At 32.3% G+C, this 14,504-nt stretch overlaps 1 protein-coding gene across 14 annotated transcripts in view; it reads left to right on the top strand.

Moving 5' to 3' along the window:
* The window catches only part of MYCBP2 (MYC binding protein 2), a 262,323-nt gene that overhangs the window by 197,456 nt on the left and 50,363 nt on the right, over window positions 1–14,504 (top strand). For 9 of the 14 annotated variants that reach the window (XM_045201677.3, XM_045201639.3, XM_045201637.3 and 6 more), the window contains 3 exons: window positions 433–565; window positions 2,244–2,366; window positions 4,869–5,048. In XM_045201677.3, coding sequence (XP_045057612.2) covers window positions 433–565; window positions 2,244–2,366; window positions 4,869–5,048 — 436 coding nt within the window. The remainder of the gene's footprint in view (window positions 1–432; window positions 566–2,243; window positions 2,367–4,868; window positions 5,049–14,504) is intronic. The other 5 variants (XM_045201697.3, XM_045201706.3, XM_045201646.3 and 2 more) reach the window with 2 other exon arrangements.

The following is a 14,504-nucleotide window of genomic DNA, read 5'->3' as shown; positions in this document are numbered from 1 at the left end:
TCATCAACTGTGGCATTTGTCTCAGCTGATGAGCTTGAAGATGTAGTGTGTCATGCTATTTCTCAGTGTCAGTGTCATTTTCAAGTTGTATTATAGGCACCACCAACATAAATTAAAAAGCATCTTGTGTTATGACATTTTAGGTGTCTAAAGAAAGAGCCATGTGTTTTTGAGTAACATTTAAAATTATTTAGAGATTATCTTTGGGCCTTAAAAATTACTATTTTAACTCAAGTCATAAATAAGCAGTATTTTACACAACTTTTTATTGATTTCTGTCTTAGGCTGTGGTCTTAGTTTCTGAAACTAATTTTATGGTAGATATTTATTGGAATGATTATACTATTCAAACTCTTAAACTTTTTGCTCGTCTTCAGCCTGAGTGGCCTGAAAGATTCAAGCCAATCAATCATACTTTCTGTTATGTACTAGGTAACCAACTCTGAAGGTACATGGGTGCAGCTGGATAAGAACAGCATGGTAGAGTTCTGTGAGAGTGATGAAGGAGAGGCATGGTCCTTAGCTAGAGACAGAGGCGGAAACCAGTACCTCCGACATGAAGATGGCAAGTTGGCTTAAATTTGTGATTTATTCCTATTAACCTTTGAAATGCTGAAGTTTAAAGCATACTGTATTTCTTTTATCACAAGTAGCTTATTGTGTGTTTATTTTTTAAGTAAAAGCAAAACTAAGTGTTAAAAAAAATTCTTGCAGTTGTTTATATCTGGCTACTAAGTGAATGCACACCAAAGAAGAGAATTAAAAGAAAATGTGGAACATATGAATCCATCTTTGTAAGACATGCTTCTTATTAATAGGAAGTTGTGTGATTATTCTTCTGTACCAGTCCAGGACTGAATGTTTTATCCTTTCTACCACTAAATGGAAGTTTGGTTTGCAAACCTCCGATCACAGTACTTCTCCCAGGCAATTTCATTCAAGTAAATTTTGTATCAGGAAAGAAGAATAAATGCAAATTATCTTTTGGGCATTTTCTATTTTGTTGTCAGGGTTTCAACTTGAAACTTCATTTTACTTTTTCAACAGTGCTCTCATTTAATAAAAGATTTGGTATTCATAAATAAAACTTGTATGCAAAGCTTCTACTTGGTCAAAACAGACCTTATACTTGGCGCTAGACCATTCCAAGTCTAGAGGGTGAGAAGGATGCTATCTTTTCCATTCAGATGACTGTTCACGAGCATCTTTCCAGAAGAAACATCCCACTGCTGAAATATCTTTCGCTGAATACCATTGCCTAAGGGAAGTGCTGTGATTGGTTTATTGAAAAAAGTCTAGGAATGCTGGTAAAGGGACAGATTGTACATTACTCACAGGTGCACCAGAATTCTGATTTTATAGGTGGAAGAAAACACTCCACCGTATTCTCCTAGTTTTATTTTCTTTTTAAAGAGGTACTTTTTTCTCCCTTTTACATTTCATATAGGAGTTTTTATTTTGCCTTTTTAAACTGGCATTATATGACTATTTAATTATGGTATTAGTGTTTTTTAGTATTATATCAGATAGGATTTTATAGCCACTTGATTATTAATAGAGGATTAACGTAGTTTACCAATTTTAGTTTGCATTGTTTGCATTTGTAAACCAAATAAAATATTTGCTGTGTCTTTCTTGAACTAAGAATTCTGATACATTTGTTGACTTCAGGATATATTAGTAGGTCTGACTTCATGACCTGGTTTATCATCTTTTTATGTAGGGAAAATATCCTTATATAATAAGTAAAAAATAAGTTAAATTTTCCATAATTTTCACATTCAAAATTTGAAATATTTTAGAAGTCAAAATTCCTCTGGGTACCATACACTTAGACATTTTGAAGACTTTTTTCCTATTTGAATACTAATATACAAAATATTTTGATTTCTGGTTTATAAGGTAACCAGTTTTGTTTTGTAAAATGCCCTTGTATAAATTTGTTACAAATACGAGTTTCTGGTCCAGAAATAATAATATACATTAGGTGATGTATTTCTATCACAATAAAAGTAAATTGGTTTCCTAAGAGAATATCCTGTTTCTGAATTTCACTCTTTATTTGGTAAATGAAAACAAAGATTTGTCGTGTACTTTGTCAATGTCAGCAACCTAATTGGTAAAGTTATTGCCAAATCTAAATATCTGGCCATCATAAAATCTTTCTGGCAATTTTCTCTTTGTTCTTTGAATGTGGGGTAGCACATAAGAAACCTATTTTACAGTTGTGCCTCTTTTTGTAGAACAAGTTCTTCTGGATCAGAATTCTCAAACTCCTCCTCCAAGCCCTTTCTCAGTACAAGCTTTTAATAAAGGGGCAAGTTGCAGTGCCCAAGGATTTGATTATGGACTCGGAAATAATAAAGGTAGGTGTTTATAAGTAGACTTCCACATGCCTAATTTTAATATTTTTATTACCTTCTTTCCTACCCATCTTAATTACTGTTCACCCACAAAACTTTATTACAGTTTGTTCCTAGAAAACTAATGATGAAATGGTTTACAAAAATTTCTTTAATACTATTGTTTTTGTCAGTTTTAGCTCATTTATAGTTGTTTACATATTTGTTCCTATTTTAAAGACACTCATTTTGAATTTACATCATAAAGATTATGTGTCACTATATTTAGTAGAAGAACTATTTTCTCATGTCTACCTGTTATTAGGAGTTATGTTAATAAACAAAAAAGAACTTCCCAAAGTGATCCATTTAAAATCAATTTTAAGTAATATTTTAAGTAATATTGCACATCAGGTATATTAAATTTGTGGGGTTTTGAATGTCTAATCAAGTTATCTTAGTTAATTTAGAATTACATGACATGATATCTTTGGATTTGGTATGTATAATGAAGCTGAAAGAAATCCTAAGGCATATGGACATAAAATACATACAATTTTTGGCTGCATTAAAGGAAGAGACCAGCATCATGGCCACTTGAAGCAGTAGTTATTTTTTAAAAATTTACACCTGAATTTCATCCAGAATTTAATTTGTGTATAAATTTGGACACGTCCATGTTCTTCGCTATAAATCTGATCTTGACTTTTCATAATCAGCCATGTTGTCAGCAGATGGCATGCAGTTGGACGATAGGTTAGAGGGAGAAAATTGCTTTCATGGAAATAATTTTAAGTGTTATTTAAACCAATTCATGGGATTTGATTTCAAGAAATAGATACAATGTCATTTTACATGACTTGCAGTGCAAGTGAAATAATGAAATAGCCTACAAAAAGCAAAATTACATCAACATAAAGGAAATACTCAATTTAAAATAAAACCACCTCATTTGATATTATTTTCCACAGAAAATTTTTATGGAGGAAGCCTAACCACAAGATTTCTTTTTGGCTCTCCCTACTCTGTTGTGCTGGTGTCTCCCACAAGTGTGCTTGCTCATTTCTGGTAGCTCAGATTTCAGCTAACATTAGCTAAATCTTCATACTTACATAGGGTAAATTCTTGGTAGTGTTTCCTTCATGTTCCTTTTTACCATTGTCAGTCCTTAAAATCTCGGTGCTTACTTACCACTACTATACTTCTATAGTAATCTGTTTTAAAGCAATGTTTAATTCAAGTTGTATGTTTTCAGTCTCTAAAATGTCTAAATTGTACTGGTGGCTATCACTTTAAGTCAGTATTTAAAATATGATTTATGAAAACATCATAAAAATCAACTTTTAAGAGATGCAGACATTGCTGACATGTGTTATTAAAAGAAATAATGATATATTACTTTTTAAAAGTGGGATTTTGCTAATATTGCTCAAAAATAGCATGCACTTGCTTATATACTTTTTAAATATTTAGATGAAGCAAAAAAAAATGCTAAGAAGCTTTTATCTGACTATATCTAACATTTATTTATTACCTTTAACAATACTTCCCATTTTATTTAACTCTATACTATTCAAGAAATTATGTTTTATAAAACATTTTTCTCTTCAAAATATTTTATGAAATTAATTATAATCTCTAAAATTATTTTTGTAACCTACAGCATTAATTTTTGAAAAATAAAGATGTATAGCTTGCGTGTATAGGTCTTTCTATGTAAATCTATTTCTATTGGTGCTTCATTTAAAATTTTTTTCTCTTCAGCATCATTTAAACTATATCCTTATAATAAGCAGCTATCATCTATCCAGTTATGTTATTTCATATATTTGAAAATGTTTTTCTGTTAATGTCTTTTGTATTTAATCTTAAGGGAAAATGTCAGAATTCATATTTGAGATACTATTCAAGTTATAGGTAGCTCATATTCCTTTTTATCTTATTGTCTTATAGATTTTTATATTATCCATAAAAGCAGAAGAGTCCATGCTTTTAAGAATGAATAATTACTTTGGCAGTAGTAATTTTAAAAAAGAAAGTATTAACTTATAACTGTAATGTAAAGATGTTACTAAGTTAATAACATATACTTTGCCTTCCTTGAATCCTACATTTTGCAAAACTCATCTTACCTGCTTATTTTCTGCATGAAGTGTACTGTATATGAGGCAGGGTGTTATTAGTCATTGCCAGATTCCATGTAGAAGACATTTACTTAGATCTTCATTTATACTTACATGATATTCAATCAACTTATCATAGATTCTTCATAGACTGTATATTCTCCTGTGCTGTTGCTAGTGTTGTATCTGAATTTAAATCGATTTGGGCTGTTTTAATAGATTTTGTTGGTGCTTCCATTATTAAAACAACATGCACCTTTTGGTCCCTAATTTGAGGTTAATGATCACCAACTTCCACGCATTTCTGAATTGGCATAGTTTTATTTAGTGTTGAACTTTATCTGAATGTCATGAAGCACCATTTACTTCGCCATTTTGGATGTTAATTAATAACAAGTTGTAGTTTTGACTGTTTTGCCCACTGCAGGTGACCAACTGAGTGCCATATTGAATTCAATTCAGTCACGGCCCAATCTCCCAGCTCCTTCCATCTTTGATCAAGCTGCAAAACCTCCCTCTTCCCTAGTCCACAGCCCATTTGTGTTCGGACAGCCCCTTTCCTTCCAGCAGCCTCAGCTTCAGAGTAAGTCTGTCAGTCTTACCTGCCTCATCAAGCCATTTCTGAAGCTTTGTTCTGAGTTTTATCAATTACTAACTATTTATCAACTCACCAGAATGGTTTTATTTAATGAGGATGTTATCCCTTCCCACATTTTTGAAGCATTTCAGCTATTCTGAGCTAAGACATTCTGCAGCTAAAACATTTGTTTTTAATCACACTTTTTAAAAGTGTGAGTATTTATTAAAATATGACTATTATGCTGTCTATTCTAATTCCTGTATTAGCAAATATATACTATAAAACAGGTTCAGAAGAACATATTTAACTTTAAATTTTCTTTTACAATGTGCGTGACTATGTTAAGCACCAGTTACAGGGCTACCTCTCATTGTTTCATGTTGGATTCTTGTTATTTAGAGATGCCCCAAGATAATAAATCTATTTCAGTAGGCGAAAGAGAGACTGTACTGGATAGGTTTGTTTCTTTAAGTGAATTGGATATTCGTAAAAATATATAGCAACTCAGGCTTCCAAATTTTCTCAAACTGTCCTTTCTTCTTTTGCTTTTTATTATTGTTATATTTTGTTGTTGTTTTTTGTTTCTAATATATTACACTGATCATTTGATTCCAGTTCTGCCTCCTAGGATTGCTCTAGCCCTTCATCCATGATAGTCTCTCTCACCACTATGGAAAATAGACTCAAAGAAATTACACCTAGCTGAGTGGTCTTTTTCTTAATGGCCTCCTGATGCTCCCAGATAAACTTCTCTAAGTTCCTTAAAATATGACAGTACGTTCTCCGTGGCCTTCAGTTCACGTGTCAGCTGTGCAATATACAAATACGCTCACTGAGTGAGGGAGTGTGTGAAAGTCTTGGCTGTCGCACCCATTATTTGGGTTCAAATGCATGATGACCTCTTTGCTTTAATAAAGTGCATTGACACTGAGGTCTAAATTAATTTTTACAAAATTACTTTTATAACTGTTTTTAGGATTACTTAAGATAGTGCTAGCTAGTTTAGATTTTATTAGGAACCAGGGTAGTATATATTTAGCAAATGATGTTATTCAGTATAATATAGTTTTCTACCTTAGGTAAAGAGTATACAAGAGTATAAACTTTCTAGATTTATACTGTATTTTAGGCAAGTTCAATTAATGAAGCTAATTAAGTTAGAAATATAAGTAGTATGAATTTGGCTAATCTCTATTCATATATGATACTCATTTGAATGTCTCTTAAAAGAAGAACTTTGAGGAAATACAGTAGTGTAATATGTGTGAAATAGTTTTTTCCCTTCCCTGATAAGCATTATAGAAGAATAAAAGAGAAGTAAATACTTAGTTTATTCATTTTATGAAACAACAGACTTCTTATATTTAGATGTATTCAGATTGAAGGAAGTTTTAAAGGTAAGGACAAGGAAAAAAACAAAAAGGGAAATAAATCATAATCAGGTAGAAAATGTATATATAAAATTTTTAAACAAAAATTACTCTGATAGTGTCATAGTGGCAGCAGACAGGACCTTTTTGTTCTGTCTAAAGGATCACTATAAGTCTCCTCAGAAATAAGTGTAATTACTTTTTATTTTACCAAATCATTTAATGAAATATTTCAAATTGAAATAAATTAGATTTGTCTCTTTGAAAGGATCATAGGTTTCCAGCTGATATGTGTCAGTATAATTTTATGCATATTGTGTCTAAGTGTTATCAGTGCCACCACTTTCTTTACCACCATCTTGGGGCAAATTTGAAGTCAGGGCCCAGAAATGTCCCATTTACCAGTTTTCTGAATCATTACTCACCTGTGCTGCAACAATGGGAATCACTCGGGTCTCTTCACACACCTCTTATTCTTAGCAGAGTTATCACTGAAGTTTGACTTCCAAATTCCAGAAACCAGAAGTCTTAATCTTTAGCATAACTAAAAGCTATGGAATCTAAAAATAGCTTTAATATTTTGGAAATGAATTAGAATTGTAGGGAGCCTGTCTCATTAGGAAAATTAAATGTGGCAGAGTGCTCATTGCAGAGACTGCCCGAGTAAGTTACCCTTCCCTGAACCTCACTGACATCTGTTCTGCCAGCATTTGTCTTGCTTTAGGAGGTGGATTATGCATACTCCCCTTTTTAAATAGTAAAGTGAGAATCATTTTTGTTTTATACTTCTGAGATGCTAAAATAAAACATTGTGTGTAGAGGGCCATATTGTTAATTTTTGCTTATATTGAGCATCACCACTACGTACTAAATATGGTACTTAGCATTCTAATACATCTTCCTTTGAGATAATGACTCCATTTTACAGGCAAGGCAACAGCCTTAGAGAAGATAAATTATTTGCTATAGAACATTCATAGTAAGATGGTAGATCCAGACATGAGGCCAGTTCTACTAACTACAAAGGCCATGTTTTAAATATTCAATTTTGCCTACTGTTAAATAATATAAAATTATAAGTTCTACTTACATTTAGTTCTAAGTTCTAATGTAATAGTTTTACCTGTATTTGTTATTTTTCCCTTCTTAGTTTAATTTTAAGAATATAGCTTGGCTTGAATGGAAAAATTTCCTAACTGTCACAACTCAAGTTCCCAGCTAGGTAGATGAGCTCTGCAGAGACACACATAAACTGCCCTTCTTGTCCACCTGATCGTTCTTTGAACGTTATTATCAGTAATTAGAAGTTTTTCCCTGGAGCATAATTTTTTCACTAATCTCTTGAATTTGAAATAACATGGTATGTTAAATTAATTTGATTTTTAATTAGTGGAATTATCTTATTATAAATGTACACATACCTATGTATATACAAATTATTTCACCAGTTATTCTAGTGAAATAGAATAATTACAGAAGTGAAAGTTACAAGTTTTCCTGTCTTGCCGTGTATATATGTGCACAGGAATGAGAGAGAAAAAAGTTACTTTTTTAATTTCAAAATTATGTATGTAGTTTTTAGACTTAGTAAGGAATTTGGCGAGAAGACTCTAGCGGACTGAGGTGGAGAATGATATCTGTGCCTGCGCCTTAGGATTTACTGTGCCGGGAAAGGCAAAGCATAAAATGAAACCAAGAGAGAGCGTGTGAGATTTTTGGAGAAGTTTTTATTTTCTTTGTTTTATAAGAAAAAAAAATATTAAGGTTGTTTTCTAAGGAAAATGATCCAGTAGGGAAAGAAAAATTGGTGATACAGGAGACAGAAGAAAATTGCTAGGACAATATTCTTGCATAGGAAAGAGAATGAAATCTAGCACAAGTGGAAAGGCTGGCTAAGCAGGAGCATAGTTTATCCACCATAACAGGAGAGAAGGAAGAAGGTATAGTATTAGGAGCTTGAGAATGTTCTCCTTTTGTTTGTTTGTTTGTTTCTCAGTAAAACAGGAAACCGACAACATCCCAGAGTTAGCATGTGGAGAATGTGTTGGTAGTTTGAGGAAAGAAGAGAAGGCATGAAATAGTTAGAGCTAACACATACCAAACATTTACCGTGTAACAGACAGCATTTTAACACCTCATATGAATCAACTTATTTGATCAGCTAGAGAACATGCTTCAGTTGAGATACGTCATTCACTTGTAGTTTATAGTGTTAATACCCTAGTGGCAGCATCTTACACTAGAGAGAATGGGGCCATCATGAAGGGTTTTGTAGGCCATACTTAGTAGATTAGATTTAATCCTCTAAGTATAGGGAACAAAGTGGAGAGAGCAGGTTTAAAGATCCTCAGAACTTTAAACTAAAGGAGTGATAGGATCAGTGTTAAATTTGTGAAAGAACTGAAAATATTATGAAAAGGGTCCTGGAGAAATGGCAAATCTTAGAGGTAGGAAGTCCAGAGAAAGGTTGAACCGGGCTTTAAACTAAGGTAAATTGCAGTGGGAATGTAGGAGAAGGAACAAGTTGGGAAATACTTAGGCTGTAAAATGCACAAGACATGCCAATTACAGTTGTGGGAGCCAGTCTGGAAGGAAGTCGGTTTTCTGGCTTTGTTTTAGAAAGATGAACACACAATAAAAAGCAGGTTTTAAGGAAAAATGAGTTTACTTGTGTAACTTAGCTCCAGTAAACTATAATATAATTTGAATATGGAAAACATATTTAGCATCTTTATAACTAACAGAAACATTGTTGACTGATAAGTTATAAATATACCATCAAATTATTCATACACATTTTTAGTAAAAATGATCATTAGAGCATTTTCATGATTTTGTGATTAATTTAATTTAGAAAGCATTTTTTAAAGTATTTAAATTCTATTTTTATAATAGGTCTTCTTTATTTCCCACTCTTCCCTAAGAGTTCTACATTGTAGTATATCTCATTACTTAGAGTTAGCAAAACTAAAACTAAATATCGTTACAGCTTTATTGAGATTTAAATGTATACATTTTGATGAGTTTGGAAGTACTCATACACCATGATACCATCACCAAAATCAACTAAATGTTTATCTTTTTACATTAGGTATTTTATCTCATCATTAGAGATTGACTTTCTTTTCCCCACTCCTTTTATTTTAGTTTATTTAGGAAATATGCCATATTGATATGATGGTATAATTAATTTCTAGTGTTCAAGGGGCCTAAGAAGTCATCTAGTTCTCATTTTGGAGATAAGGGAATTCTCAGTGACTTGCCAAAGTTATACAGTAAACTGGCAAATCTCAGACTTGAAAAAGAGAGACTCTTAACTCACTTTAGTAATTTTTTTTTTCTATTACGTCTCAGTTACCTTACATAAACTGTAAAACTTGGAAAAGCCAAGGGGTCATTTACTCTAACCTTATTTTATACCTTCAATCCTTTGGCAATATCCCTGATAACCTTTGCCAGATGGGAAATTCACAGTATCACAGAGTTGGCTCTTCTCAGCTTGTTAGAGAATAGGGAAACAGAAATCCTGCTTCCTGCCTCCCACCCCCAATAACAAGAAAAGAATGGAGCGATGCCTCTGATTTATCTGTGGTTAATACTTTTCCCAGGTTTGAGGCAGTGGCTGGTGCCTGCTTTTTTCTTCTCTCTCCAAACATAAGGATTTTATCCTAAAAGACTTTTAGTTTTGGTTTCAGTTTTAGCTGGCTGTGCTACATAAGTGTTATATCCTCCTGAAGGCAGGACATGGTTACAGTTAATAATCACCTGATCAAAAATGTCTGATTCTCTGATACATACACTTGTAACTAGTAAGCAATTTGTGGAGAACCAGGTTTTTATTGCTGAGAGCATCTCTAGCCCTCTTGTGTCTCAAGTTACTGCTCAAGGAGCAATCTTTAATCTTTTCTTAGAATTTTTTGAAATTATTCTAAGGCCTAGGATATGTACACACACACATCAAATTTGCTCTGAATTTTCCTATTTCATCCATCAAAAACTCTGAAATGATATGCTTTTCCCTAATGTTATATCTGTTACCGTATTTACTAAGTACTTACTATATATTCTGTAGTATGTTACATATGTTTTATTCAATTATAGGATAAAGTAATCGGATAAAAGTCTAGAAGTAGTTTAGAGACACATGTTTTGGAGGTTATCTATCTTACATATTTTCACTCATCTTGCTTTCTACATTCATATCATGTGGATTAATATTCTATTCTAGTGAAAAGCTTATTGCTATTTTATCCTTAAGTTGGAAATTTTGTTCTAGCTTTCATTCTTTTATTATTCATTTAGTATATTACCATTTATGTAAATAACTTTTGGTTCCTACTCCATGTCTGAAGCTCCTTTAGCGTTCACATAATTGCACTTTTCTCCTGATAACGTTACCAGGATTCTGGATATATATATTCTGCAGTGGTATTGCATACTCTCAAGATATCTCTTAAGGTTTGCTTTCATTTTTAAAATTGAAAAATATAAGTCTTTTAAAAGGTTAACTATATCAAAGTATATTTAAATGAGCAAATTTTATACAAATTAAATGCATAGCACAGGTGTTATCTGCAGTCACAGCTTAATTTCTTAGGCATTTAGCAATAGTAACCTTTTTAGACTTTCACAGAATTTTTCTTCTCACTCACTCTGAATCATACCAGGAATCTAATCTCTCTAGACTTTGTAACAGTGAAAAGGGCTTCAAGGCTATTTTTTTTTCTTCAAAACCTTTTCCAGGAGTTTGTCCTTAACCCTCTCACATCACGGCCTACTAGTGTTGTCCTTGTAGTTTTCCACCTTTGTGTGTGTGGGTGCTTCCAGTTAAGTTAATATTTTGATTTCCTGCTCCTGTGTCCTTTCGCTAAACCCAGTCTTCACAGATTTTAACAACCAAGCCACAGACCTGTATTTTTACATTGGCATTTGGAATTCCCCTTGAACTAACTCTTCCGATCAAAAGCTAACACCCTCCTAACTGATATTTTCAGTGAGAGTTGCAGACTATGTATTAATGAGATTTATATAGTATAAGAATTCCTTTTGTACTTATTGGCACCTTTTGAGTTTCATGGACTTTAATAAGAAGGATGCTCAAAAGTATTAAAACTTTTTAACTTAGTTGAAGATGATTTGATAGCATGTAGCACATCTCTCCATGCAGGCCTACCATTCTCTCTTGAACCCACTTCAAGTGTCTTTGCAGTTGGCCTTATCCACAGAAATTGCTACAGTCGGTCTTCGGTGTTTTCTTTTTTCTTTCTTTTTCTTTTCTTTTCTTTTTTTTTTTTTTTGCTGAATTCAGTTGTCAACCCTAAGATCTTATGTTACCTGATTTATCAGCAGTGTTTGACAGAGTTGACCTTTCTTCCTTGAAACTCCTCCTTTGCCTGCTGAATATTTCTTACCTCATCAACTGGCCATTTCCAGTCTCTTCTACATCCTCCTGTATTCTGTGTTCTTAGGGATGTCCCAGGGCTTTGGTCTCTTCCAGACCTCACTCCCTAAGTGGTCTTATCCAGGCATGAAATGTTACCCAACATCTGCATGCTTGTGGCTCCCACATTTATCACCACTTGATCAAGTGTGTATGTATTTGTTTATTTCTTCACCTGAAGATAAGTATCATGAGAGCTGGGACTTTATTTCTGTTCACATTTTTATTCTCAATGACTAAAACGGTATCTGACACATGATACGTACTCATTATCTCACATGAATAACTTTTTGGTTTATGAGTTCACCTTTAATCTTGGCCATAATAATGAATCAGTTAACTATTACTTTTCTGTTTTGAGAGAAGTATATGTTATATTCAATTTTTTATTTCAATAATATTAAGAAAGTTATCTCATTACCTAAGTATTTCAGCTGAATTAATTACATTTATTTAATTGCAATGAGTTAAAATTTTAAATAAAATGGAATTTTTTAAGATTCAGAGGGTTTTTAGTATACTGCTTTTAAAGACTATTCTTTAAAGGTTCTATTCTTTTTAAAAGATAAGTTATTTAATTTTAAGTACTTCATTTTCTGCATGGTAAATCATGAATGTGTTTAACATTTTTCAGTGAGTCGTGAATTTTCTTTGCTTTGTTTGTGTTGTGAAACTTTATAAACAAAATGTGGTGCCTCAGTAATAGGATCTACAGAATAATCACTAAATATTGGGATTAGTGCTAGCATTTTTCACTGAAGGTGAACTCAGAAAAATAGTTAACCATAAATGTCAACTTGAGCCCATTCTGAGATGCATACTGGAAAAATCATAGTCGTGTGTCCATATAGAAACCCAGGGGACAGTAGGTTACACTGTAAGTAAATTTATCTCCCACTATTTACTCCCCCAAAATTTTTTACTTAAAAATTTTTATTTCTAAGTAAATGAGGACCAGATTAAAGAAAACCAAGTTTAAGAAGTATTAGTCTGAAAAGAAATGCTCAAATTTGATTTATCAGAACTCTGAGCCTTACTTGACTTTTAAGTTACCACATTTTAAGCTATCGTTATTAATCTAAATTAATTAATATGATACTTGTTTTCAGTTTTAATTTTAAAGAAATATAAACGTGTTGAAAAATCTAGCCGAATATAAACTTTAATAACAGTTGTCACGCATATCATTTGAAATGCTTTGTTTCTGCTTGTGTTCTCTGCTGAATTTTTTTCCATTGAATCTGTGCTGCTTCTTTGCCAATGTTTTCCACTGTAGAATCTCCATCTCGCAACCTTGCTTCTCGTGAGCGCATTTACAAAAATTATGGTGTAGCTGGGCCTGCCTCTGCTCTTTCATCTCTGTCTCACAAACTGAAGGGTGGGTATGCGTGCCGTCATGGATGGGCCATGCTTAATGAACATCGGTGGTTTCGGTGAAGGAGTTATAATTCACCTCAGTCATTTTCATCCCATTCCATTTTTTAAGATTAAAGCTTATTCATTTAAATTTTGATATTTGGAGTTAATTTGTGATATATCTGTTCAATATTATAGTGTTGATTATCCTGATATGCATGTTGACTATATCTGTAGGCTAAATATTACTCTTATTTAATTTAAACATGTATGAGGTCTTAAAATAGATAGTGTATAGAAAGAAGTGCCTGCTTTGGGGAGTTGTAAAATTTTCAGAACAAGATGGTATGTATAGTGTGGGCAAAGGGTTTACAGTTGTGAGTGTGTGAAACACAGAATTTATTCTTGTATTATTATTTATTAATTATTGTGTCATTTTCTGTATGAACAACTGTAAACCTCCTTTTGCCCCACCCTGTATACGAGTCATGAGGCACACCGTGATCTATGAGAATATAGTATCTTATGTGACAGGTTAGTCTTTAAGTCATTTTTCTGTTATATAATGCAAAAAATTCTTTTCCTCTTTCAGTGTTTTATGAGAAGTACTTCGACAATTAGGTTAAATTTTTCTTTTTTAAGTTTAACTTAGTTATCAGTTACCTGTTCTGTCTGGCATGAGTCTTCCTTACAGTTTTTTCTTACTTACTTTAAAAATTGTAAACATAGTAATATTTAAACTATATTGACAGTTGATAAAATTGATAAAATTTAAAGATATGCTTGTAGTCTTTTAAAGTACTATAGATGCCTACCTAAATAATTTTGTCTGAAAGTAATATTTAAACTTAAAACCCTATATTTTAAGAAATTTTGTCAAAAAGTGTTGTAGCAATGACTAATGCACTGTGTAAGTTTTTCAAGTAATTTTTTATTTTCTTTTTTCTTAGAAATGGATCAGTTTTACATTTCATCTTTATACACTTGACAGTGATATAGAATATTATAGTATAACAAATAGTCATACAGAAACTAGTCTTATAGAACCTGGTCTCTGTGGTGCATGGTGTTATATAACCTGATACAGACTATAATTATGGCTTATAACATGGCAGTATTATATTATGGTATATTATAGTATGGTATCATAATAACTTGAGGACTTATATAATTTTGGCATAAAAACAATTATGCAGGTCATTGATTAATGAATACTTAACCTTAAACATGTTTAATCATTTGTTTGAATGTGCTAAATTTCTATCCTGTCCTGTATTTTTTTTTTTTAGAATT

The sequence above is a fragment of the Desmodus rotundus genome, chromosome 13 (genome assembly GCF_022682495.2).
Source record: "Desmodus rotundus isolate HL8 chromosome 13, HLdesRot8A.1, whole genome shotgun sequence".
NCBI lineage: Eukaryota > Metazoa > Chordata > Mammalia > Chiroptera > Phyllostomidae > Desmodus > Desmodus rotundus.
Note: the sequence above shows the minus strand (reverse complement) of the source record. Positions and strands in the feature narration are given on the sequence as shown.